At 41.6% G+C, this 27,764-nt stretch overlaps 3 protein-coding genes across 8 annotated transcripts in view; 2 read left to right on the top strand and 1 right to left on the bottom strand.

Moving 5' to 3' along the window:
• DEAF1 (DEAF1 transcription factor) overlaps nucleotides 1-14,371 on the bottom strand; it is a 28,004-nt gene extending 13,633 nt beyond the window's left edge. For 3 of the 4 annotated variants that reach the window (XM_062576472.1, XM_062576473.1, XM_062576474.1), the window contains exons 1-9: nucleotides 13,456-14,371; nucleotides 11,698-11,795; nucleotides 11,186-11,315; nucleotides 10,170-10,316; nucleotides 9,208-9,347; nucleotides 8,437-8,502; nucleotides 7,265-7,391; nucleotides 5,596-5,724; nucleotides 4,571-4,699 (exon numbers count right to left, since the gene is read on the bottom strand). In XM_062576472.1, coding sequence (XP_062432456.1) covers nucleotides 4,571-4,699; nucleotides 5,596-5,724; nucleotides 7,265-7,391; nucleotides 8,437-8,502; nucleotides 9,208-9,347; nucleotides 10,170-10,316; nucleotides 11,186-11,315; nucleotides 11,698-11,795; nucleotides 13,456-13,741 — 1,252 coding nt within the window. In that variant the 5' untranslated portion in view covers nucleotides 13,742-14,371. Of the gene's footprint in view, nucleotides 1-4,570; nucleotides 4,700-5,595; nucleotides 5,725-7,264; nucleotides 7,392-8,436; nucleotides 8,503-9,207; nucleotides 9,348-10,169; nucleotides 10,317-11,185; nucleotides 11,316-11,697; nucleotides 11,796-13,455 lie in introns of those variants that run through there. The other variant, XM_062576475.1, reaches the window with a different exon arrangement.
• A 148-nt stretch (nucleotides 14,372-14,519) lies between these two features.
• TMEM80 (transmembrane protein 80) lies at nucleotides 14,520-22,393 on the top strand. The gene is made up of 5 exons (XM_062576895.1): nucleotides 14,520-14,557; nucleotides 17,491-17,507; nucleotides 19,587-19,680; nucleotides 19,794-19,886; nucleotides 21,190-22,393. Exons 1-5 carry the CDS (start codon nucleotides 14,539-14,541, stop codon nucleotides 21,393-21,395), a joined length of 429 nt encoding a protein of 142 aa, XP_062432879.1. The 5' UTR covers nucleotides 14,520-14,538; the 3' UTR covers nucleotides 21,396-22,393.
• Nucleotides 22,394-26,993: 4,600 nt separating this feature from the next.
• Nucleotides 26,994-27,764, top strand: part of EPS8L2 (EPS8 signaling adaptor L2) — a 79,108-nt gene continuing 78,337 nt past the window's right edge. For all 3 annotated transcript variants that reach the window (XM_062577651.1, XM_062577650.1, XM_062577649.1), the window contains exon 1: nucleotides 26,994-27,255. The gene's annotated coding sequence lies outside the window, so the exon portion shown is untranslated. The remainder of the gene's footprint in view (nucleotides 27,256-27,764) is intronic.

Genomic DNA, 27,764 nt, shown 5'->3' with positions numbered 1-27,764 from the left:
CCCAGTGTTTCCCTACAGAATTCTGGTCTTAACAGTAACCCTGAATCAAGACTGAAATATAAACAAGACAGTTATTATCACCTCAAAAATAAACATATGACAAACACACTTTCCAGAAACACTCATTGGGAAGACCCCTACAGAAACCCTAACAATTGCTATTTCTTTGGACCCCATCATCTTGAATTCTAAACACAGAACAAACTATAAGCATAAAAACACACATACCACACTCAAACATCAAAAGGTTTTTAGACTTTCACAGGTATCTGTATCTATTTCAAATGTACCAATCTGGATTTTACAAACAGCGATATTCATTGCACCTCCGAAACTTCTCCTTTCCAACTCCCAAGGATAGGAGTGAACATACACAGTTTAGATGGAAATTTTAACATAAGACATTAACATCCACAGACATTTACTTTGTTGGACAGTTAAAAAAAAAAAAAAAAAGAGTTAATTTCTTGCTGGAACCGCTTCCTCCACAATCCAGCTACAGCACTTAACTTTTCTATAAACCAGAAGACCACAAGGATGAAACAAAATACGAAAGCAGAGAAACCCAGCAATACTTCTCCTAAACATACTCCAAGAGATATTAAAAGAACAAAACCAAATCAGTTGAGATGTTGCAGCCTTTACCTTTTCAAATACTAACCATAACCCTGACAGGAACTGCAGGTTTAAATATATTAACTAGGAAGCCACCAGAACAAAGAAGTGGAAAGTCCTACCCTAGTCACCCAACAATGTCTTCTTTGAACTTACCCCCAAACCTCCCAATTACTGTGGCTCTGTAGTCTTTCCTTTTCCAAAGCCTACACTAGAAAAAAAAAAAAAAAAAAAAACACAAATCCTAGAAAATCAACAATACTTATCTTAGACCTACCTTTGCAAATGTTTCAGAAAAAACAGCAGTTACTGCATCTCTGAAACACTAGCCATAACTGTAAGTTTGCATACACACTGGAAGGCCACAGTATGGAAAACAAAATCTAGCTCTAGGAACCCAACAATACACAGTGCACACTCACCTCAGGCAGTATTTCCAAGAACAAATATTATCTGGCCTTGTTGGCCTTATTTTCCCAAAATTCACTTCTAACTTTAGCTATAAATACATACTACCTGCTATAAAATTAAGCTTAAGACATTCACATCTACCAACAGCAGACCTCAAAATTCCCAAGTATACTGTTTACCAAAACAAAAACCAACCAAACAAAAAAAGCTAGCATTATCTTCAAGTCTATGTAGCCTTTTTGGTTGAAAAAACTACCATTAGTCTATTTCAGGAATGTTCTATGCATGTTTAGGTAGGAGCTTCAAAATGATTCACCACACAGGAAAATGAGTATGTATTGCAGGCTGAGAAAACACATACTTTCCTGGATAGTCTGGCATTGTCAAGGGACAAGCTTTTAGTACTCAAGGCATCAAAAACCAATTAGCGTTCCTTGAATTTTTAATTGAGAATGACATGTTTATGTGATAAATGCAGAATCATTCAAATTGATAGATGCTGTTGCCCACAGAGAAACTTTGAACGTAGTGGGAGATAAAACGCAAGAAGCGGTGGAGCAGTTCAAATTGTGTTCACACCCCTCCATTGTCTGCCCTCCTTTTAGATGTATTTCGCTACCCCTCCAGCCACCGCCTGGCACAGTCTCTGCCAGCTCCTGCACTGTTGGTGCTACTGAAGATAATGCCTGCTTGCTGTTAACAACATCCTCTCACAGAGCCCTCGATAAGACTATCTCTCTGAGCATCAGCCACATGGCAAGGAATGCAGTTTTGTGCCCTGGAGACAACTGTAGGTAGCATAGCTGCCACAGTAGGGTAGTAACTATTAAACTATTAAATATTCCATTGAAAAGTAAGGTTATTGAAGCCAGATTTTTTTTTCTCAAAATCAGAGTTAAGAAAACAAATTTAATAAGCAGGAAGTTCTTGAAAAAAGTACAGAGGTTGGACTGCCTGAAGGCACTTAATTCTAGCTCACTTTATTAGCAATCTCTCATCATAATCCATTTTGGATTACGGATATTCATAAAAATGGCTTTCTAGTCAGGCCAGTCTTCTTAAGGTGGCTCCAGAAAGACCAAAGCCAGTCTCTCAAACCTCTTTCACTGTGGGACAAGGACACAGAATAGCAGACTGCACAAACTAGTTAAAAGAAACTCAGAACGATAGAGTCAGGAAAACATCTTCCGGGCTATACTTGAAATGATACTTAAAACTGAAATGTAAACACTGTCTGAACAGGAATAGCCAACATGGTTTCCTGAACCAGGCTGCAGTTCCAGCAGTTCCACTCTCAAAGAGGCTCTCCTTAGTAAAGCACCTGTAGACAAACAGAAATTCTTGCAAAGGGCTTCCAGTGCATTGAACACTGAATATATTCTAAATTGACACTTCAATCTTTTTCAAATCATACCTGGCAGTTCTTCACGCAAGCAGCAGAAGCTGAAAGAATAGAGCACTGATTTGATAAAGGGAACAGGTATCAAAAAGCTTGGAAATTCTCAAAAAATACTGTATTCTAGGTCACTGAGTATTACATATTTGACCTTTTCTGACAGATAGCATTTCAAGTTCATCAGACAGACTGACATTTTTACAATCAAAACCCCTTAATTAAAATAGTAATTTCAGTCCATCTGCACGTGACTGGCATAGAATTATCTCTACTTAGATATATATGAGCAGGAGATAAACTTGTCTTTTATCAATAACTGTTTGCAGAAGAACCTTTTCCACCATCACCTTTTCAGTACAGCCTGACATTTGACAGCACTATCTAATGGGAATTACTTCCGATTTCTCTGTTTCTCTGATATACCTGTTTAGCATAGGTATATCAGTCAAGATAAAACAATGACCTTTGCCTTCCTGGTTAAAAAAAAAAAAAATCAATATTTAATTAATAGCATCAAGATTTGACCAAGGAAAAGAGACTTAAAATCATCACCCAGACGTCATTCTGGACAGATTAGGAATGCGCTGTATTGCTCTGACTTACAGGACGAAAAGTAAATGTAAAACACCAGCAAGTATTCAGAGGTTAAGAGAAATGAACTGAAAAGAGAATACATTGCAAAAGTAGGACAAGGTATACAACTAACTAGCTAAGTAATCCTTACATTTGATAAAAAAATCTCAGAGCCTTACAAAGCGTCAGAGTGTCAGTCCTAGCACTCCACTGAAAGCACTTCCACATGCTGCATCACAGTCTATACACCAAAGTCACAGAACAGAGGCTTCCAAATCACTCTTCACTCCTAGAGATATACATCATACTGTGCTAAAGCTCAGTCTCTGTCAAAACAACAAGGGCAAATATTAAGATGATTCATTGCGTGGCAACCATCTAATCTTCAATTCACAGCGTCTACCTCAGTTTGCCTTATAAAAGCACAAATAAGTAAGTAAATAAAAGGCCAGAATGGAAGGGAAGGAGTGCTTTAAAAATGAAAGCCTTCTGAACTGACCAAATGAATACTATATTTACATGACCTCTTCTTGATGTCCGAGAAAACAGTAATAAGGATCAAAATCTGCCTGTCTTACAGCTCCTCAGTGTCAGTGACATCAATGAATAAGTACTCAAGTAACTTTACAGAATTATAGAAATTAGAGAAGTAGAAGGCCTTTATATCACTTAATACACCAACCAGCCAGTATCAGATTATTCCCTACTGTATCTCTTGTCCAGGCTCAGTCAAAACTTAGAAAGCAAGAACACTCCTATGTTTACAATTCCAGTTTCTTCAACACTTTCAGTTTTTATCAGTACATGCAACAACAAATTGCTGTTGTAATTCACTTAATTTATAAGTCAGTCCTACAAATGAAAGAGCATTAAGTTCATGTAATGCAATTTCATTTGAAGATATATTTGATAATCAATTTAACCCGCTCTATCAAACACTAAAATGGCTGATTTGCATTTGCCATCTTTCGTATCTTTTCCTTTTTACTCCAGAGTCTATCTGACCACAGCAGGACAGACTCATATTGGCACTTGTTAAAAAATAACTATCATTCCAGCACAAATGTCAGTCTTAAGGGAAGAAAAACTGACTTCAGGCATGAAACTAGCACACCATACCTGCCTGAAACTGCCTCCAGCATGAGAGTATCAATGGATTCATAAAGAGATGTGAGAACTTTTAGAAAAGCTTCTGTGATCTGATTTTATCTCTAAGGAAGGGGATGCTCTCCTCAGATCAAACACTGAATATTTAGCCACAGCACCCAAGCGATGACAACAGCCTTGAAGCCTTATGAAAGGCAGGGGACTGCAAATAAGATACACAAAACAGAATCACACCATCTCCTCTGGTAAAAAAACAAGAAATCAAAGTTCTCAAGATCAGAGTGAAAAACCTTTCACAAAGAGCAGAAGAGTTTGTCCAAATCTTAAAACCTGCACAACTGTTAAGCAAAACAAAATAAAATTTATTTTCCTGTCTCAATGTTTACCTCTGCTCAGAAAGAAGAAAAGAGTATGAGGTAAACTCAGGCATTGCTAACTGGATCTTAACGTCATAGATATAAAACATACCAATTTTTGGATGAGACGTTGGCAGGGCAGCTTCAGGAAAAGGTGAAATCTGACAGTTGTCCTGGTAACTTGGGTAGTGAGGTTCTGGGTGACTGACCCGGCAGGGCTGCTGGACATTGGTATCCTGAACTGTAGAAGAACAATAGCATTTTAAACCATCATATACCACAGCTTTCAGATAATTGTTAGGCTTCTTTCATCCATAATTTTTATGTTTATATATAAAGTTCTTAAACTCTGTGAAAATTCCATGGGTCGCAAATGAGAAACAGTGGTGTGATTTTACACAGTTAGCAAGCAAGGCAACCTTGCATGGTGATTTCATCTCTCTCTGTTTTCACTTTTAAAGGCTTTTGCAAAGATTACTGCCAGCTTCCCCCTTTCAAGCCTCTATATTTGCACTGATGACTCCAAATTATGATTCTCAGGGGAGGTTATTTCCTTTAGCTGCTGATCAGCCTCTCCAGAAGAGCTCATAAACTTGCATCATCTGCCAGACAAAAGGCTGGTGTGATCTTCAGACTGATGAAGTTGAAATAAGCTGGATGAACCATGACCTGAAGAAGCAGTGATCTCAGCTGATGCTGACAAGCAGCTGTGGGAAGGCTGGGCACTGCTGTATCAAGTATCACTAGAAGTAATATATGAATTAAGCTTAAAGAATAGAAGAGAAGTTTGTTTGATTTATTTGGGGCATTTGACAGCATTTTTCATACAGTTTCAATGCTCCACTCTCTCTGGTATTTCAGGACCAGAAAGGAGTGAAAAAATGACAGAAATGACCACAAAGCCACAGAAACCGCAAAAGTATGCATCAGCAGCTGCAGCACCTGGAGAAACTTTTAACTTCTTTTATGAAATTCATTAGATTTCAAGCTGCTGAAATCATTTCAAAGAAAGGAGAGTGGATTATGTACAGCCTCTGTATAATCTCTCAAGAAACAAATTCTTCCTCAGCATTCCAAACATTTCTTCTTTTAGCAATGGTCTCAAAGTGTGAAGCAAACACATGCCCAAAAGCTTACCAGTAGCTCCAGTGAAAACGTCACCCTGGGACGGACTTTCCGAGATAATTGCTGTCGCTTCCACTGTCGATGAACGATCAAAGGTCAGAGCACCGGAGGTAGTGATCTGTCCAGAAGGAGTCACGGTGACTGAAAATAGTAGAAGTACTTTCATAATTAACACTCAGCTCTGAGGCCTTGGTTGCTTAACTGTTGATAACCCTGTTTTGAATCATCCTAGGTCACAGAATTCACAGATCAGCAAATGACCTGTGCTATCCAAATCTGGATACTCATAAAATTGAAAATAGGAATAAAAATCCATTTAGGAAGGCACTGCTTGCCTTCTGCAGACCTCTTGTTTATTCTCTGAAAGCAATAACGTAACACCCATCATAAAAAATCCAATGGGCCTACAAAGCCCACCAGTTTCTGGCTGATCCTAATTTATTATACCTTTAGCAAGATTGATTCTTTCTACTTAAAACAACATACAAAACCTAAGAATACAACTAATTCTATGGCAGTTTGGCTAGCTGGACTAATTTAACGGACTGCCACATTCTTGGCCAATGGAAGGAACAAATCACAAAATCCTTTTGGATGAACACACCAGAATGGCTTCAAAATATTTAAAACCATTTTTAAACAACACTAATTATCTGTCACCATTAATTGGTAATAGGCTGATTCTGTGGTATACTGTTCAGTCAGAGAAATCTTTTACAAACAATTTGTGTTTCAGACTTTGTGGCTATAGTTCCATGACTGGTGAAAGATGGGATGGCTACCAAAAGAAGCAGGCCTGCTCCCTCCCCTACCAGCATGAGCACACATGCAACCTCCAAGTAACTAAAATTAAGGAATTGATTCAGATTAAACACCTCTTAGGAAAGAAAAATAAATAAATAAATAAAAGCTCTACAGAATCATTGTATATCTCCCTTCCTGGTGTTGCTAATAATCTAATCCTACTTACGGCTCTTTGGCTCCCTATATTCTTTTTGTTGCTTCCTCCTCAATTTATTTTATAATGTTACTGTCCCGATGATGTTAGTTGATAAGAACAAAAGGACATACGAATGTGACCGGGAACAGGTGAGATGGACTAATTTGTAAATTAATTTCTGTTCTCACACAGATGGCTTGACAATCAAAAACATTAAGGAATGGGGATCTGCTGCAGAGCAGAAAGGTGCTAGCCTTCTCCTCAACCTAATTTAAACAGAGGTAAATTTCCCAAATGTCACTCATGAAAGACATACCAAAAAGACACTATGGATAAAGGCTAGGACTTCAAATCTTCCCCTGCATTGTCAGGCTGAAAGATCAGGTAGAGGGGGAAAGACAATCCAGACCTCTCTCAGAGCAAGATGCGAAACCTAATATTCACTGGAAAAGTATGTTAAGATGCTTAAAAACTAGTCTCCTGAAGACAGATAATAAACCTACAGTTGCACTCCTATTTGCAATCCAGATGGTGGCAACACCATGCTAGTTTCTAAAAATGGAAAGTGAAACTGGCTAAAGAGAGTAAGCCAATAAAGCTACTCAGTGAAAAGGAATGGCCATGAAAACAAGCAATTTTTCTCAGTTGGTTGATTCCTCGGGCCACTGATACATATAAAATACCTAGTTTGACAATTCTTCCTCAAAAAAGAGAAGCAGTTTTTACCAGGAGAAAACCTACATGTAGTAGCAGCTGTAGCAGGGAGCAGGGTTATATTTTTGGGGCAATCCTTTTTCACTGGAGTTGCAGGCATTTCATTTTCTTTTTTCCGCCTTTTGTATGGTACAAAGAGTCGTACAGGGCCACTCTACACAAAAAGACATAAAACAGACATTAGCAGAAGCACTTCTTTGGGCCTATGGGTCTACTCCAGTCTTTCCAGATACAGCTGAGAGTAGTGTGAAGCAGCAGCTATTCCAATGGAATGACTGATTTGCAACAGTTGACCAAAAAGCCCTTTAAACTGCAGCTCCAAACCAAAAGAATGCCATTAAAAAAAAGGTTTTACAGTCTTTAAGACATACTGTAATGATTAACATTACATATTGTACATCTTGTAATGATTAACAGTTAACTCCTGATGGAGTCCCTGCAGTGTCAGCTTTATAGATATTTGAAATGGATGTCACTCACCTCAGCAAGCAGAGTATTCTAAAATTATTTGTGCATTTATCTGAATGCATTCTTATAAACACAGTCATCCCCAGTTCAAACACTCAGCTCCCTCCAATTAAAAAGGCACAAGTGCTGCCTCTTCCCACTATTATTTTAAGGAGTAGAACTGCGCAAATAATTGTCTACTAGCCAAGATGGTGGCAGAAAAGATAACAGAAGTGAAGGGAGGACAAGAAGCAATTAGTTTCAGATCTAGACAAGTCATCCAGTTCACAGTAGAAAAGGACCATAAAACACTACTTCAGGTTAAGCTAAACATTTCTGATTTCAGGACTTTAACCTCATTTTTGAATATGAAAATATGGAAGTATATTCTTATATAAATTTGTTCTTTTCCAGTTCAAAATATTTGTAGAATTTGAGTCAAAAAAATCACAAATAGCTATGGCTATTTGTGGCATTTTATTCAAATAAAAGGGGAAAAAAAGGAAAAACAGCAGCAATCAGAATCACCCAGTTTCACCAATGGGCTGTTATGAACACTGAAGGCTGCCTATGCAATAGCACTAGCAGACAGTTCTTTCCTTATTTTCTTTCTTTGTGCAGCACAGACAAAATACGCTGCAACTATAGTAGTTGTGAGCATTTCCGGGAGACTCATGATCTGCTCGTAGATGGCTGGGCAGCTTGACTGATTAATTGTTTTTAAAACTAATGGATGTAAACCTACAACTCACCAGGGTCATGTCGTCACAGCAGGCAGCACAAGTACAAGAGGCAGCGTGAGGATTTAAAATCCCATCCTGAAATAGGAAGATTATAAGTTCAGCATTAGAGCAATGGTGATTAGCAATCACCAAAACGCGGCAAGCGTGACTGTATTCTACTAAAAAATTCAGATAGCTGCCAGTGAGATATATCTATTCCCCGCTAGGAACTTTATACAGTAACAGAAAGTATAGTGATGGGATGAGTAGAGCAGAGGAGAGAGAAGGAAGAACAAACAATTTTAAAATCAGAAAGCAAGAACATGTGAATTTTTTGAGACTTTAAGAAGCTTTGCCCACTATAAATCAACTGTCAATCTATTGGCAATGCCATATTCTCTACCAGGTGCCTGAACACCACGGGAAATAAAGGAGTCAAAGTAATATTCAAGAAATGGTGCAAGTGAAGAATATATTTGTAAGTAAACACAATTAAGAGGATCAGGTTATTGAATTACAGTCTCATAGGCTGCCATACAAAGCTGAAGGCTGGACTTGCTCCTGCATAAACTGTAACCTTTTTCAAGTACAAATAAATTTTGTAACATGCTATTTAAAAAAAAAATCTAGAAAAATTCCTCTTACATCACTGACTCTCAATCAAATCAAACTGCCCCACTGTACCATCACACATTACTCTGCAGAGGCAGCACATATGGATTTAGCTGCAGTGCTAGACAGATTCTACCCTGTTGCTACCTGCCCCTTCCCACAGAAAGCAGGAGACAAACTTAACCTTACGTGAATAAGGCACTGCAATGGCCTCCCAGCATAGCGGATGCTCCTTTTCCAGTCTTTGCTGCTGGCTCGTCCTGCCATGGCTTCAAATTCAGTGGGGCTGTACCAGTTATCCCCTTGCTTAATGCATCTACCACGGCCTCCTGAATTAAGTTAGAAGAAAGGAATTGGTAATAGAGGTTAAGAATTATTCTGTCACTTCCCTAAAGATGTATATACTGAAGCTGCTGGACAAAACAGCAGTTAATCCAAAGCAACTACCAATAAAGCCATTCTGCTTCTTGTCATTGTTTTAGGATAACCACACTGTTTATTATGTTGGCTGTTACAATCACTGTGCATGTTTAGCAAGTTCCAACTTAAGGTCTTACTAATATGTCAATAGGCTAGAAAAACTAACTCATCCACAGGAAGGATGAATGGATAAACATCATGAATTTAATTTCTTCCTTAATTTTCACTTAAATTTCTAATTCTTCTGATTGTGAAGAAAACTGTGCATGAACCAAATGCTATGCTGTGTGCTCAGACATGCTGACAATTTCTGCTGCTATTTCTTCAGCATTCCCACAGAGATACAAAGAGAAGAAGAGGGGCTAAGACAACAAACAAGCCCAATTAAGACACAGGCTATCTACCTTCCAGTCCAGTAGGGATCCTACAGACCTTTATAGAGACACAAGTCTATTCCTAAGAGGTCCACAAAAAGAACTTCAAAACAGTCAGCCTATTATCAGGAAGACTTACTGTACAGCCTGCATCTTCACAAATTTAAGAAAAAAGTCACAAAGCCTCCAAAGAAAGAGCAAGGAAACAAGAAGGCAAAACGCAGGAGAACAATACCCAAATAGATTAGTCTGTCCTTTTTTTCTTCATGACAGATTCTTAAAAGTAGCCTGATTAAAAGAAGAGTGCATCAACTGAAGGAGTCATCACACTTTTTCATGCAAGGTGGTCATTTTTACCTGAGCCGAGTCTGTTTTTATACAGAATCCCACTGATATTCCGACACCTCACTGGGAGTTCATTGTCATACACAGATGGGTCCCAGTTATACTTGGTTCCAGTTTTTTCTTGGGCAGATGTTAAAGGAGTGGGAGGAGACTGTGGTCCTTTGAGAAAAGAAAAGAAAGGTGACAGCAACCGAAGGCACGCTGATTATACATTCAGACTTTCAGCTTGGCTAGGCCAAAAATGTCATGTGATTAATTCAAGCAGCTGACACCTATCCACAGCAACACAAGTTACATCGTGCACCATAAATAATTTAATTTGGAACAGATGTCCGTGAATCTGATCTGCCAGGCTCAAGAAGTCTTGATGCAATATAACACTACAAAAGTGTCTGAAAATAAAGCAAACTGCATGTTAGGAAACAGCACATTAACTGCACAGGTTGTAACCTGCACTGGTTTAAAGCAACTGGCTGGATCTTACACTTTTACAGAGAATGCTACTCTAATGTGACTGACTGCTAAAAAGTTGTTGTGCCATCTTGTGGGCAGAAAGGAAACTGCCAAGCAGATCCTAGCAATAAGGATTTGAGCTATAATGACCCTTAAATATCAGCAAAAGCCCCAAACAGAGACACAACCATGTTCAAAGAGCCTTTAAAAAGAACCCATGTGGGGAATTAGGAGATTCCGATTTTCATTATCAATACTATAATGATAAATCTGCCTAGGGATGTGACACATGTAGAAAGGTTTGTGACAGCCCAGCAGGAGTCTAAGATTTTTCAAAAAGCATATTTACAAGAGTTACAGAAAGTGAAATATATTTCTGATAGAAAAAAAGAGTAAATATTTTTTTCCTACTCCCAGGAAATACAAAAGCACCATGTCAAGAAGGGGCAAATGGTCCATAAAATGCAATTTCAAAATATTATGCACAATATTTTCTATTCCCAGGAATATGATCAAGGCGAAGAGAAAGCGAACCCTTCAGGACAATGACACTTCAAAAACAGATTGCCTTATACCTGGTGTGAGAGGTGCTGATGGCCCCTTCAACCCTGTGGTTTCTACAATGCTGCCATCTGTGTGAACCACTATGAGAGTGGCTTTTTCAGTATTCAAGCTGTCCCCAATTTGGAGGGCCGTTCTCCCAGACTATAGAAGAAATAAAAAGTTTTAACTGATAGAAATACGAATGTATTTTAGTATTTCTCAAAATCTTCTCAAAGGTATCCTAAACCACTAATCGGCATGGCATTTCTTAGGATAGTTTTGGTGATTTTGGCCAACCAAACTCAAAGGTTATACATTTCATTCGTGCAATTACAGAGTGGGTCTATGGGGGTGGAAAGGTAAAGTAAAACATTCAAATTGTTAAAGAAAAACCTGTATGTGCAACTACTGACAGTTTTGTGGATAAATACCTTCATACTGCAATGAATCTTTGACTTTACTACAGCTTGAACACAAACCAAGATCTTCACTTATACTAAGAAAATGTATGTTCTAAGGCCTTCAACTGAAAGGACAGACTTACCAGCACATGTCCTGAAATCGAAGCTGCATTTGCCACAGATGTAGTGAAAACATTGTCTGCAGAGGCACCCACATTAGCTACTGTCACTGTGGTGACTTCTGAAAGATCATAGAATCATAGAATTGGTAAGGTAAAATACAAATCAACCTAATATTTTGCTTCATCCAAAGAACCTGATAAAGGTCATAAATGTCAAAAAATAATTACATTTCCTCTCTCCTTTCTATTCAGTATCAATTCTATTTTTCATAACACCTTTGCACTGTTAGAAAATACTTTCACTCTGATTATTACCACATTTCAGAACTGCGTTGGGTTGAACATGCTTCATCCTCGAGACCACAACAGTAGTTATCAACATATGTTGAACTAACAGAAAAATGAATATTCTATCTGTACCAGAAAAAACTGTGATGTTGAATAAAGAGACGTGACTGGCAGACATCAAGATTAGAGGGAACAATGATTCTCCTTTAGTCACTTACTAATTTCTAGGGTGCAGTTATCTGTATACTCATTCCAGTTAAAACCATTCAAAATTATATCCAAATGTTTATAAGGTGTTTAGCATAATACGTGACAGCTTAGCTAAAATTAAAGATTTTTCAGTACCACTGTTTAGATAAAAGTAAACAACACTGAAGCTCCTATACACACATGGAGATAAATATTCAGGTATTATGGGTAGAGTTTTTTTTTTTTTTTTCCTTATCTACATATTGGAGCCTGTCTTTAAAATTCTGCATGTGTGAGAGTACTTTTTTAAAAAGGAGACCTGTGTACAGGGTCAAATAAGTTTAGATGCAAAAAGAAGGCTCTTGCTCAAGTAGTTTAAAAGCAAAGACAGTGTGATCTACAAGAGTCTTCAAGTCAGACTGTAAAGACTCAGCTTGAATCTGTTGTTTTTTCACTGCATCACCCGATATAAGTTACTTCATTTGTATGCCTGTCTCTATTCTGCAATACGAAGGAACAGGGAACTTCACAGATACACTGGAAGAGGCATACATAGGCCACATCTTCTTCTTTTGCCCTTTACTCAGGTCACAGATGCTGCAGTATGGTTGCTGCCTGCCCTCTGCCTCCACAGACTGCTCCAGCCTGGGCTGCAGCAGACCAAGGCGTCCAGAGGAGGCTCAGGGGGCCAGGCAGGGCAAGCAGTCTGTAATAGGATGAGGCCTGCAGCAGCAGGGATAAAAGGGCATTGCCCTCAACAGCTTGGCAGCTGCAGCCTTAGCAGCAACCAGCCCTGCTCCTTGAGCCTCCTCCAGCTGCAGCAAGGCCAGGGCTGGCAGCGTGGGGCGGCACAGCCACAGAGCGCTGGGGCATCCTGAGGAAGAGGATTTGGGCCACGTCCTACAGCAAACATCTTGCTACCACACGCATCTCTTCACCTCCAGGCTCCTCGATGCCTCCTCTGGCAGCAGACCCACTGCAACCCGCTCACGGTGCTGCCGCACCATGGCGGCGCAGGGTCGCCCGCTCAAGGAGGCAGCGAGCAGAGGAGAGAAGTGCTGCTGCCAAGGGCGACAGGAAGCCCCCTCCTGGGGTGCAGCCTCGCTCCTTCAGGCATGACCCCAGGGAGGCAGGACGGGCAGCTCTGCCCCGGGGGGTATACGGGCGCGGCGCTGCGCCTGGCCGAGCCCAGCACCACATGCCGGGCGACCGCGGTCCCAGGCCGGCACGCAACTGCCGCCCTGCCAGGCCGCCGGGGGGCGGGGGGGGGGGCTGCGCATGCGCACTCCTGCCCGCCCCGACCTGCGAAGGCGGCAGCGGCCTCGTCGGCGCTCGGCAGGGACTCGGCTCCCATCTCGATGTGTTCGGCCTCTGTCGCCATCACGGTCACTGCCGTCACTTGCGCCGCCTCTTCCTCCTCCTCCTCGGGCTCCGCCTCCGAGGCTTGTTGCTGCTGTTGCGGCGGCTGCTGCTGTTCGGATTCTTCCGCGGCCGCCGCTGCTGCCGCTGCTGCAACTGCGGCCGCCGCCGCCACTGCCGCCGCCTCCGCTAAGCCCAACTGCTTCGCCGCCGAGTCGGCGTCCTCCATGCGAGGCGGCCGGCGCCGGGGAGGGAGGGGAACCGGCCCGCCCAAGCGGGCCCGAGCCCCCGCCGTTCTCCCCTGAGCGCGGCTCCAGACGGGGGAGGAGGGCCCCGGGGGGGGGGGGCACAGGAGCCCCCGAGGTCACCCGAGCGCTCTTCGCTGGGCAGCCGAACGGTGCCGAGCTCGCCCGAGCGGTTCCGAACGTTTTCCTCGCGGCGGAATCGGGCACTTCCGATCGCGCCCGAAGTCTCCCGAGTCCTCACAGGCCTCGTCCGAAGGCAATCGGTTGCTCCTGTCGCGCTCGGCCCGCGTTTCCTCCCGGCTGGCCAATCCGAGCGCGGGACGGGAGCCGAGCTCGGACGAGTCCGTAGCAGCGAGGCCCGAAGCGATACCTGACAGATCGGGTGGGAAATCCGAGTTCGCCCGAACAGGGCCGAGTCCCCGAGCGGTCCGGCCCAGAGGGTCGAAGAATTCCGAGTCCGCTCGAGTCCTTTCCGATCCCGCCCGAAGGCGGGTGAGGCAGGCTCGAGGAAAGCCGAGTTGTGCCGAGTGCTCTCCGATCGCGCCCGAATTCCCCTTCGCAATCCCGAACGGAGACGCCCGAACGGGCACTGCCCGAATCCGCCCGAAAGCGACCGAACCGGGCCGAGCGCTCCGATCGCGCCCGAAGGCGGGGGGGGGGAGCGGGGGAGGGCAGAAAGCCCCTCCCAGGCGCGCAGAGACGAACGGTCGCTGCGCACAGGCTGCCGGGATACTGGAGGTCTGGGAGGCGGTGGGGGCGGGGGAACAAAAGCGGCGCGAATATGGCTGCTGTGAGGAGAGGTGGGTGGATGCGTTGCTGGTGTTACTGCTGTCCTTCCCGCCATTAGGGCCAGGCGGAGGGAGAGGGGCGTCGCTTCACGGCCGTGAAAAGCGGGTTCCCTGTTGTTTCCCGGCCGTTTCTGGAGCCAGTTCTCCGCAGTGGCGCCATGATGACAGCTCGCCGGCCGCAGTAGTTGCGGCTGGCAGCCGTTTTCGGGACAGAGAGGGCGATACGGGCAGCAACCGACGTTTGTGCCGGGAGTTAGCACCTCAGGCACTCCGGTGCGGAGACAGCTCGGCAATGAGTCCAGCGCGATAGCTATATCGCGACAGGCTCGGTACACTGCTCTCTGCCTGGCTGCCGGCCTGTCCTCGCCCGAGGTGAGGATCTGCGCTGAGTTAAATCTTGCCACCTTCAGGATCTGAGTCACGTGAATAGGGCGTAACGCCATTCTAGGGGCGCATAACTCGTTCAGATGGGGGCATCTTTTTCATAGGAAGGGATGAAAATCTTTTTCTAGAAGCCAAGGTGATGCCTTCAGAATTTCAAATCTTGGTTACAAATTACAAAGCACTGGAATTCAAAGGAAAGAAAACAGCTGTTCCAACTTATTAATGTAGTCAAAATGATTAATCTCACTTTCAGAAGTATGTGAAAGGTTTATAAAAAAAAAAAAAGGTAAATTTAACCTTAGGCAAGCATAGCTCATTTGGAAAATTTCAGCTTGAGCATTTAGCATTTGCTAAAGTCATGAGCAGCTAAAACAAGTTTGTGTAGTGAGGGCCTGGACAATATTAACTGTCTATTAACTAAATTTTATGTTGACTAAATATATATATAATTATATATATAAATTAATATATATAACTAAATACAATAGATAGTATTAACTAAAGCTGTCACTGCCAGTATGCTTTTAGCATAGTTTTGGCATAAAAATAATTAAAACAGAGTTTTGTAGAAGATGGGCCAAATTCTCACAAGTAGATGTGCACAATCACTGACAATCACTTTTTAGATCAAAAGTGGCCAGGGTAACTCACCTTCTTATTAAAAATTCCCCAAGAAGCAATGCAGACTTCATTAATCATAGCAGTGAGCTGATCTCAGAGTTGAGATTAACAGCCTGCTATTATACCTGAAATTATGTATTCAGCTGACATAATAATTACTATTTAATTGCATTATTCTTTTTAGAGATGTTTTGTGAGGATTAAATGTTTAACCCATGTGAAATGTCTTCTGGCTCTCAGGAGGGAGGCATGTTCTAAGTAATGCTGGGTATTGAACATGTCTATAGAACAGATGCAGAAACATGACTAGTTCCCCCTTGTTGATAATGATAAAAATTCATTTTAAAGCTAGAACTGAGCAACTGCCATTGGGGAATTCATTAGGGGCTGCCTGTACAGGAAAACTGTACTTCTCTAATTATACCATTGCCAGCATAGCTGCTCAGCGTGGATGAGGTTACACCAGTATAATTTAGCATTTGGTTATATATATCCTTTAGAAAAAGTTCCATATTCAGGCACTTTTTTTTTCAAAATAGCAACATGTCTGTGTAACTGGTTGTTGCACTTCAAATTAACATCCTACTTTACAGTTTAAAATAACTTTAAAATGGAGACATTTGCTTATTCCTGTGAAAGAAAGGAAATATATCCTCTTAATACAAGGCGTTACTTTCACATTAGTGTTTATACTGGAGTATAATTATAAACACATCTTTAACCATTAGTTACTCTAGAACAAGATGTATAATGAAACCTTTAATTCCAATTCTGCAAAAAGAAATAAAACATTCAACAAAACCCATTTTGGCTAAGTGGGTTTAAGTCTGTTAGGAGCCTATATTCCCATTACAGAAAATGAAAAGGAGAATGAAGCACATCTAGAAGGCATTTCAGACCATAGGCAGTATGAATCACCTTCTAAAATTGCTTGCCTGTTTCCACTGTGTTCCCAAATTGGGTACCTTAATTAGATGCCTGAAGTTAGTGAAGATTAATTTGGGCCCAACTGCATAAAACTGTTAGATGATGAGGACATGAACCACTAGAAACCCAGAGATGAATGTGGGGTAACTGTGTCCCGTTGATTTGATGATAATTGAATATCTTTAAGATGGACAAAAGGGCCTCAGTTTTATTGTGTGTTAAATAAGATTCATAACTTCTCAGTTCTTTGTGCCTCTCAAAGAGACTATTGAGAATATTAAGACCAACTTAAGAAGAAGAACTGGTTGCTTACTGGTCACATTGTACTTAAAAGGAAGTATTAGGTCAATACTGTCATGTTTCAAGGGAATTTTATTCATATTTTTGCAAAAGAAAATTAAAGTTAGTAAAGTGTATTGCTTAACTTACAGAAAATACTTTGCTTTGGATGATCAAGGTTATCGTGCTTTGAGATCCTTTGGGTAATCAGAGCGTATTAAAAGTTTTGTGTACAATGACTTCGCTTTTGAAGGAAACCTGTTCGGAAGGATACTATTTTAGAGGAACTAGGGAGCTCTGTGTTCTACATCACAATTTAAAATCAAATGGTATGTTCTGATTCCCTTGCATGTTTCCGTTGTTCCTACTTAGTTCAGAGGAGATGAAGTGTCATTTGGCTATTCATAACAAATAATACTAAAATAAAGTATGAATGAGTTAGGCATCTGTGTAATTCTTTATGTTTTGAAACAGATGCATACCTCAGTGAAAATGACTTTTCACAATAGAGATTGCCCAAAATTTAGAATTCATGTATTTGAAAAAGTTATTTTTGGAACATGGACTGTGAGATCTGAGAATATAATAAGCCTTCCAGTGAGCTGAGAGAAAAACATTCCTAGAAGCATTTGTAACCTCTCTAGTAACGTCAATAGTTTGAACATTTTTGCAGTGCTTTTGGTTAATGTTTAGACTAATTTTCTGCTCTTTATTTTTTCCTTCTCAACGGACAGGAAGAACTTCATCAGTTGTATCCTTTTTGTACCTTTCATCCCTCATATGTAGGAATCTTCAGAAAAAATGGCTAAAATGGATTAGTTTTTTTCCTACCTAATAAATCTGCGTATTGCTATTTGAGTGTTAGTTTGTGAGTTTTCAATTATCAGCACTATCTGTATGAAGCAAAAATATTTCTTCTAAGAGAAGGTGTTTTTGCAGTGTTAGCTGGGAGTTTTGCTCAGATTTTGCACTGGCTTGGCTTCCATTTATGCAAAAAGACTATTAAACCAACCTGCAGCCTTGACAGAGGGCTGGCAGACATATTTTATGATGATATAAGTCTCATTTCCTTAGGAAAAAAGGCTAAAAGTTGTTTTTGTGAACTGATCTGAACAAGAAAGCATGCAGCATACCCCACAGATAGCTGATGTTACAGAGCCAACAAGAGGTAGTATAAGCAGCCTTTAATGGTACTTCCTCATCTCTAATGTTAATTCATCCTGTCTTTACTCTTGCCAACATCTGAGTAACCTCCTAAGAAAAGACACCTTTGTCTTCAAAGGTTGTCATATTTAGAACCTGTCTAGTAATTTTTTGCTCTACCTTCCTTCAGCTGGAAAAACACAAAAACCTAGTTCTGTTTTAATAAAATGAGCTTTTCTGGGAACTGGATTACATCTACTGCATGTGGGTGGATGCTCTCATCAAAAACTGGATGGGCAGTTCCTGTAAATGAAACCTGTGATTAAGTATCTGCTTAGAGATATTCAGAATATTAGGACTGAGGGGGAGAGGGGAGGATAAAGATTAGTTTGATTATAGAAAGGCAGAAATTTGGAAATAATGATATCTGCACTGATAACTTCCTTATATAAATTACTTCGTATTATTTAAGACAAAGGATTGTTTGGTATAATTTGGTTATTAAAAATATATAGGAATTGCCAACCTTCCTGGACTCTGAGCCATATTCTGACTTCTTCATGCAGTGGTGAGCCCCAAAATGTACTGCCTGTATCTCTCATATGCCATTAATAACATGCTGCTGAGGCTGAAGAGAAAATGTGTCCTTCTGTAGCTATGTTTCTCTTTTATAGGAGCTGTATATATGAGTGAACATGAGTGGGCTCTTTTGGGCTTCTGTGTGTTAGGTATCTCTTATAAACTAGTCATTTCAACTCCTTTTGTAGTCAACAGGATGCTGCCTTTTAACCCTAGACAGCAATTTATCTCATCCTAATCAGGAGCTGCTTGACTTTGAAGGTGCTCATCGTAGTGACTCTAGGGGGAGCCCGGACAACTAATTTAGACCAGATGCATGTTTAAGCTGACTATAATCTTAAGATGGCTACAGGTGAGATGAACTCTCTGAGACTGTGAGTAAATTCTCCCTATATGTACAACAATGTCTGCAGTATTTCATGACCTTCCAGAGGTATTGTGAGGATGACTATATTAAAGATTGTGAAGCTCTCAAATACCTTGGCAGAGGATCCTATGTAGTAAGTATGCAGTATAGTCAGGTGATTAATAATTAGAGCTAAATATTCTATTGTGACCAGTGAACTAAGGAAGTCTGTTTCTTATGAATTCACTTGCCCATACTGAGTTCCTACAGCATTTCTCATATATAACAAAGATTGAGTCTTTCAACTTCCAGTCTTTCCATCGTGTGCGCAGTAATAGGGTCTGTCTCTTTCACGTAGACACGTATTTTCATGAAACTTAGAGGGATTTGATATAGTGGAGTCTGCCAGCCCTCTGTCAACTTGGTTAAAGCTGATTAACAGGTACAGAAGTTGTTTGGGGAAATGTATGCATGCATGTGCAACTCATTTCCTTAGGGGCAATGGCTAGCAAAAACCCCACTACGCACCACATAAAATTCTTTAAAACACAACTAAAATGAAACCTGAAGCAGCAGTCTTGTCCTAATTCTTGGTATTTGCAATCCCAAATTACTTTCTGAACCATACACAATAGGCAGTCAAATGTGATCCATTTAGTATAATAAGGCACAGCAGTATATTTTGAGGTTATTAGGAAATGGCTTTTTCATGAAATGGATCCTACCTCATTAGTATTAGAAATCCTTAACAATAGTTACCAGCTTTCTTCTCTTCCTTTACAGGTTCTATTTTATGTAAATGGAATTTATTATATCTTTTACTTCTTGGCAACTCTTGCAATGATTGTTTATAAAAGTAAGTTGCATGTGTTCTAATGCAGAAGTAGGCTGGATGCTTATAATATATTTGTGTTTTATCAGTATGCCTACTATATTCTTGTGGCTTATTTACCCTGTGTTATTCTGCAGGTCAAGTTTTCAGTTATCCAGATAATTTTTTGGCTCCTGATCTTGCATTGCTTTTTATTATGGCCATTCTTGAAGCACTCCGGTTATACTTGGGTATGTCATGTTATGAAAGTGCCCTTTAAGTGAAACATTAAAACCTTTAAATGTTAATTGTTCTAAAATTGGGTTTGTGTTAAAATATGCCAGTTTAGCAGACTAACAGATTTTTTGAGATTTTTGTTCATTTACATCATTAAACATTGAGAAACAGAATTTACTCTTGTATGATCTATAATACCGTAAAAACCAGTAGTTTGGGTGTTAGAAAGCAATATAACTGTGACTTCTGGAATACTGTTACACTGTTTACAAGTGATTGTGACTTGTGAAAATGAATGTGTTGAAACACAGCGATCTCCATTCATTCAGGTTGTACAGCATCTTTAATCTGCTGTAGCAGTGTAAAAAAGTAGCCAAATGGCTGGAACTTTGTGGAACAGGTACTACTAAGGATTTTTCTGGGCAGCTTAAAGCTACTGCTGTGACTACGGCTTTCCCTTTACTCCTAAAGATAGACACCAGTGCCACCATCTTCATTTCACTAAGCCAGAACAGTATGTAAAGGGACTGTACAGAATCCTTGGATAGACACTTGTCCAGGGCTTGCCAAGACTTCTTAAAGTCCATTTTCTTAAAAAACAAGGTTACTATTAAAATCTGTGCCAGATATCCTAAGACATTTGTACAAGGCCGGTCTCTGTTGAATTGAGCTGAGTTGCTGCAGGGACAGATTTAGCCTACTACTATGCATATGTTTGCTTGGAGCCTGGTGGATGAATAAAGAAGTGAGTTTCAAGTCTATGTAGTAATTGTAGTCTAATCTAGTTAAATAGCAAAATCTGTTACGAGACTGGGTTGGAAATAAGGTGGAGGTATGAAATGAAGTTCTGAAATCAATTTAAATTAGGAATAAGTTACCAGGGAATATGGGAGATTCTAAGTTACATAAGATTTTAGAATCAGCATTGGGTGTCCTTAAATGTGTGCTGTAGTCACCAAGTTGTCAAGCTAGGTGCAGAAGGTTTGGGAGAAAGTTTGATGGTTGACTAAGATAGTCAGATCATAGGATCTGGCTCTGGCATCTGGCTTCAAAACTGATTGTGGGGAAAGAAAGGTAGATGTGTCTTTGAGTATCAACAGCTCTTTTATTTAGATTAACTTCACAATCAGCAAGAAATTGATAGTCAAATGATCTTTCCATTTGTTCTTAAATTTACTGACAATCGCCTTGATTCAAGCCAGTGTTTCAGTGTGCTGTCAAATGTAGGAATTTACTTGAGCTTTTTTTGAACAGGTTTACTCTGTAGACTTGTCACAACAAATCAGAGACTCATATTAGCTTTTTGTTTCCTCCAAGGTTCAAAGGGTAACCTGACAGAAGAAGAGGGACCATTAGGGCTCAGTCTTGTGATCACAGTCGGAAGTGTCATTCTGTCTGTCTATTTCCTGGTGTGGCAGACTTACGTACTAAAAGCAGATGTCATTATAAGTGCCATTCTTCTCGTTACATATGGGCTTGAGTCAGTGCTACAGATCATAGCCATTGCTGCTTTTGTCAGCTAAACCTCAGCTCTGTCTGGCATAACATATTTTCCCAGCACATTTCTTCTATAAATGGGTTTTTATACTTCCGGTATTTGGGTTGTTTGTATATCAAAATCACATAGAACTTTTCACCAGTTTAAATTACAAACGTTTTTTGGCAGAGATCTCCCTGAATTGATAAGTGAAATATCCCATATAGTTGCTCTGTAACACTGTCTCATTAATTAGCTTATTTATGGGCAAAGGCAAAAGATGATTCAGCAAAAAAGCTGTGAGAATCATTCAGCTTAATGCTGTGGTATTCATTAGTAATCTATATTAAATATTCATTCCTAACACAGACCAAATAGCAGCTAGTGTGTCATCTACCTATATGCCTTTGATATTACATTAGTTTTGATGGCATTTCAATAACATACAACTAAAGCAACGTGTAAGCGAATCAGGCTAATACAGTACGGACTCATTTCTGCCTTACACTCTTGTATCTGAGGCCACAGTTTTGTTCTATACCTCTTCTGCTCTCATTTGTGCTTCAGACCCCAGTGGTAATTTCCCTGACTTTAGTAGGGCAGTACCTGATTTATCCCAGTGGGAGACAGTTGAACTGACTTTCGTGCATGCACTGAGAGCTGAGCTGGTGTTTGGGCAGCCGGTTCTTACGGACACAGAGGCCAAGGGCAGTAGTGTATGTTTGTTTGAAAGAGGATGGCCTTAAGATGAGCATAAACATTCGCATGCTTTTCTATGCTTTTTAAAAGTCAAAACGAATGTTGTCAAACATTTCTATTCAGTATTAAATGTATCAGTTTCCATGATTCTGCAGAAATTACTACATTCAAGCCTTTTCTGTTAAATGAATTGTGTGCAAGTAGAGATTTTTCACTGAATCAAAAACGCGTACATAATAATGTAAAGCTTGAGGAGTTTGTGGGATTTTTGTACAAGCAGACAGTTTTATGTTCAGAATTCCTTGGTTTTGTGTTTATTTATTCAAATAAATAATGTATTAGACCTAGGCACCGTTTGAAGTGCAGAGTGTCTTGTTCAGATCCTAGGGTGCAGTTAAGCTACTTAGGAAAAGTTAGGTGAGACTGTTTGTATGCAAAAGACTCTTCGGATCCTGCTGCTGCTCTACATAGGCCATTCCCCTGCACTGGGAAAGAGCATTTGAGTTCTGTGCTGATTTATACTACCCAGGGCTGAAAAAGCAGTGGTATAAGTCCAGCATTGTCTCAACCACACTGCTTTTTTCCTTCTAGTGATGGCAGAATGGAACAAATGGTATAAAAGTTCCTGTGGAAGCACCAGATTCATACCTCAGTCACACTCCGGGGAGTTCCTTCTAAGGCCAGGTAGCACCAGCTTCTGTCCATGTTACGCCTCCCAGTAGTCAGAATCAAAACATGCACTTTGGCATGAATCTCCTTGGGTCAGATCCTCATCCCATTCAAATCAGCAGCACATACCTTTTCTTGATTGAGGTTGGGGCAAGATTGCACCCATGAAGACAATGTGAAAGCAGCAGAACTGAGTGCTAAGGAGCAGCAAAGAGGTTGACTGACCAAATGTTTCTGTGCTTAATCTACACAAATACCCACCCATTTGTTTTTCCAAATTTGCTTTGCATAATGGAATGTGCTCATCACACATTTGTTATAAAGAGTGATAAACATACCAAGCAAAACCCTTTTCTGTATGCATACAAATAAAAGGACACTTATTTCCTGGTATTATAATTATACCTGCCTTGTGCAAAGGTCTAGAAATAGAAAATCTGACAGGATTTAAAGGAAAAATTTCTAAGTGGAAAAAAAATCACCTGGATGCAGGTTCCATGGCAGGTGAGAGTCACACTTGTTAACTTTTGTGTTTTATCTTCCTTTCTTCTTGTAGTGTTCAAGGACCACTACAAAAGAATATAAGAATACAGCCTGAGGTAGCAAGGACCTGAAGTATAGATTCAGAGCATACTAGTACAGACAGCGACGAGCACAGGGACTGCTGCTGCCCACAGTTGTTTAACTGACTTTCCAGGGTAGGTCATCAGCCCTTCAGCTATGGCCCTACGACTGTTAATGACAGGGAGCTGTAAAACCAGATAAGTAGCCTGATCTGTGCAGAAAGTAACCCTCCAAAATGGTTGTTTCAGTGAAGGTGTTGATTAGGTGGTGGCTGCCATCTGTGGCACAGAATCAGGTTATGTTTCTCTTTATCCTCACAGCATGGTATGATCAGACACTGCTTGGGACAGTTTGGTGGAGTGAAGAGCACTTACCATACAAGTAAAAACAATAAGAATGTTTTACTACTAATAATACAGATAGAAAACATGAATTAGCAATATACATATGATAACAATTTTTTTATCTCATTCCAGAGCACCACCTAGTATCTTACAGACCCCTATGGTCACAGACTCCAGGATGACCGCTAGTGCTTACTGGGGATCAGGTGACCCCCCACACACACACCTGGATTTATACCCCCAAAAGGGCAGGACAGTTGCATTTCATTTTTCCAGTTCAAAATAAGATTTTCCATAAACTTTTTTCTGATTGCATAATCAGATACTGAGATATTTCCACTGTTGTCAGTTCTTCACTATCTGATGAATGTAGGAAGATGTCTGTAATTTTCAGGCAATTCCTTCTCCGATATTCCCAGAGTTTGAATGGGAATTGTCACTTATGCTGGTGACTGATTTAATGACAGATTTGCTCCATGCTGAGCTGATAAAAAACCCAAAGTGGATTGGGCCCTGACCACAGTGTGTTTTTTCCAATCTGTTCTCACTGTTTGGAGAAGCCAGGGCATGGCATAGTAAAGCAATTCATGACATTTGCTAGACATAAGATTGCTGGAGCTTTTAATTATGAGGCCCAGCCCTTTTGAAACAGGATAAGCAAGTTGGATGAAAATGGCATTAAAAATTTAGAGGAACACATATTTTAAGGAGTTCAGTTTGGGTGTTGTTTACTCTGCAAGGAAGAAACCTTTGTTCTCAAGTCATCATAGGGGTGTCTGCCACCAATCTGTTATAAAAGGCTGATCTCAAGAAGCAAGTTAGCCTTCTGGGATTTCAAACTTAGATGTATTTTTAAAGACAGGACTTCATTGGTCTGTGGTCTTTTTTTTTTTTTTTTTTTTTTTTTTTTTTGTATTCTTAAGCAGGCAGAAACAACGTACAGACCAAACTGCAACTGAAATGCTGCATTCCTCAAGTACCCACCAGCTGCTTTAGTCACAAGCTTTGGGCTGTGGGAGAGGGAGTAAGGCTTGGGATAGGGGTGACATGCTACATGTGGCAACCAAGCAAACGAGGCTGGTGTACAGAAATTGCCGCTGTGGAGTAGGATAATTCCCTGTCTAGCTTAGTGACCCATTTTGACCAGCATCAGCTATTGCAGGAAAGACGCAATAAACTAAGTTGTGGTTTTCTTCCTTGCCTGGGGAAGAATTTCTCTCCTCTGCTTAGCAGTTAAGAGATTCCCTAGAGGACGTAGTACTTCACAGCAGCCCATTGTGTCTATCTTCGTAATGAACATGGGGCCAAACCTGCCAGATAGCAAGCAACTTAGTGCCTTAAACATTAGGTATCTTCTCACAATCCTTCCAACTACCTGCTTGCATCCTGGGAAAGTCAGCTCAGCCCAGCAGTCACTCTAAAACACCCAGGTGGTGAATGACACGTTTTAGTGGGTAAGGATCTCTTGCACAAAACTTTTCAACTCCTAACGCCTGCTGGTCTCCAACATAGGTTATGTTTCCCACCACATTTCCCTCAATGAGAAAGGCCCTCCTTTCTGTTGAACTGATATTCCTTCCCCTCTGTATGTTGTGGTTGCTACTCTCTAAATGCGTTTTCTCCTAGAAATGGCTGTATTTCCATGGTGCACACTATACTGAGCTTATGGAGCACCTCCTCAATCTCACTGACATTGCGGCAAGGAAAGTGATGGGGTCCTGGGTAGGTGCACAATATCAAGTACCTGCTCACTCCTGTGGCAGAACAGGACATTTTTCCATCAAAGCTGAGCTGCTAAAATTATAACTGTCCTTTGGGAAACTGGCTCTGCCTCTCCTCGTCCAGCTCACCGTGCAGCATTCCTCCCATGATAACTCATCAGGGGCGTTTCCTTCACACAGCTTTCTGAACACAGGCCAAGGAGAACGCTGAGCACTAGCCCCCATATTGTGGCATGTACTGAGAAAAGCCACCATGACAGGTAAATCTACAAGCACAGAGGTATGGAACCCACGTTTCTTCCAGATTCATGTTCTGTGGTGGAACCTTTTTTTTTTTTCTTTCTCTGGTGTGTAATGGGGTTGCAGTCATACTGCAGCTATTTCTTCCCCCAGGCAAGGAACTGGGGGTGTCTTCTCTATCACCAGCCCCCTCTCGAGATAACTGGATCACCTCCAAGGTCCAAGGAACCAAGGAAGACCTTGCTGTCAGACTTGGCTCCAACTGACACGGCTTCAAAGCATATTATAGGGCTGATGGGGAGACCTGCTATACACACACACTTTGACAAAATGATCTCATAAGCCGTTTTTTAAAGAGGACAGGCTGCCTAGATGGATCTCACAGTACTAGTACCATTCTTGTAAGACTTGTGTGTTTAGCTGATGTGTCCCCACTAAATGATCAGTACCTAAGCTGATTCCATCATTTTAAAGAAAAATGCTTTAAGACTAAAATCTTGAGACAAATGAAACTAGATGTTCTTTTAAAGTGATAGATGGCCCATGTAAGAGACTTTCAGGGTTCAGTTCCTTTCTAAGCCCCATGATACATGGTCATCAGGGCTGAACTGGCAGCATGGCAGATCCCAAAGCACAATTCAAATGTCTTCTCCATATTCTACCAGCAGAAACTCAGGAGTGGCCTAGGACCACACAGACAATTTCCAGATCAGACAGGCAGCACCTTCTGCCGTATGGTCACTATTTCCTCTGGCTTTTGGGCAGCAGAAAAGGAGCAACCATGGACTATGTGAAGAGCCTTAGGTGTTTCTAAAGGCTTTAAAGGGGATGGACCTATTTGCCCCTCCTTCACCCTCACGGTGCTTTTCCCTACTGCCAATGTCCAGGGAGAGACAGCAGGCAAGAGTGAAGTGGGAGGAAAAACAACCTGCGAGCCAGCATGGCGCTGCAGAGAGGGGCACTGGGCTGCACAAAAGGTGCCTTGTTCCCCCAGGAGGCAGTTGGAGGCCTGTGTCACCTCCCTCGGCAGTGATGGAAAACCCAGCTCAGCGCACTCCTTAGGAACCCCCCCCCCCCGCCTCGCTGCTGCCTTCAACCTCCCCCTCAGGTACAAAATGTTCTCCGGCCAGAAACCAGAGCAGCGCACGTCCCAGTGCTGCCCCAAACCCTCCCTCGGCTCGGCTTTGGCTTCCCTCACCTGGGAGGCAGCCAAGGCCCCAGTTCCTCAGCGCCTTGCGAGGATGCGGCTGCCCGCCGGGGCCCCGGGCTCCTAGTTACACAGTAACCTGTTGCTCCGGGTCCCAGCTCCACCTCTCACTGTCTCCATTTCCCTCCCCTCCTCTGCTCCACTCTCCTCTGCCAAGAAACCTCTGTCACCTGCTCTCAGACAGCTGGGCGAGCGGCACCGAGCGGGGCGCAAAGCCAGAGGCGCCGGCACCCCCGGGGCTGGCCGGTCCGGTGGGCTTTGCCTCGCTCACTCCTCCGTCCGGGCTGCAGAAGGCGCCGAGGCTGAGGCGCTTGGGCTCCACGCAGAGCGCTTGGCAGGCAGAGAGGGAGCTTGGCTGCTGGAGAATGGCAGCAGGATTTAACTAGGAGGGCACAGCTAAGCGGGAGAGGAAATACAGGCGTCTGGGACCCCACTGGAGACAGGAGAGGCTTCTCAGCGCTGGTAAGTCTCTCCTTTCAAACCCTAACATGTCACACACCCACCCCTTCCCCAAATTCGCCTCCTTCGAAAACCTAGTTAATTCAGCTGCAGAGGGAGTATGTTCAGAAAGGGGACTGCAGCTGGGAGGACGCAAACTGATTAGATTTATATTTCTTTTTTAAAGGGGAGAAAAGACATAATTTTTCTTTTTGTCTTTTTTTTTTTTTTTTTTTTTTCTGATTTGTTTCCCGTTCTTGTACTTCCCAACCGGCCCAGATCCAGTAGGTGGTACTTTCTTGGCAGCAAAACATCCGTCCAGCACAGAACGGGATTTATTTATTTTATTTATTTTATTTAATGAATTCTGGAGACGATAGTTTCAAGCAGCTGTTTGTTTGCAAACCCTGGGGTTTCCTTTTTTTTCGGGATGCGTGCAGAAAGCATTTTTACCTTTTCTCTGCTGAGGTCCTACCCAAATTGTGCTCTCTAAGCGGTGAATGCTCACTGCCTCTGACTTTGGCAAAATTTGT

This window comes from Rhea pennata, chromosome 5 (genome assembly GCF_028389875.1).
Source record: "Rhea pennata isolate bPtePen1 chromosome 5, bPtePen1.pri, whole genome shotgun sequence".
Taxonomy (NCBI): Eukaryota; Metazoa; Chordata; class Aves; order Rheiformes; family Rheidae; genus Rhea; species Rhea pennata.
The sequence above is the reverse complement of the archived record's forward strand: the minus strand, read 5'-3'. Positions and strand labels throughout refer to the sequence as shown.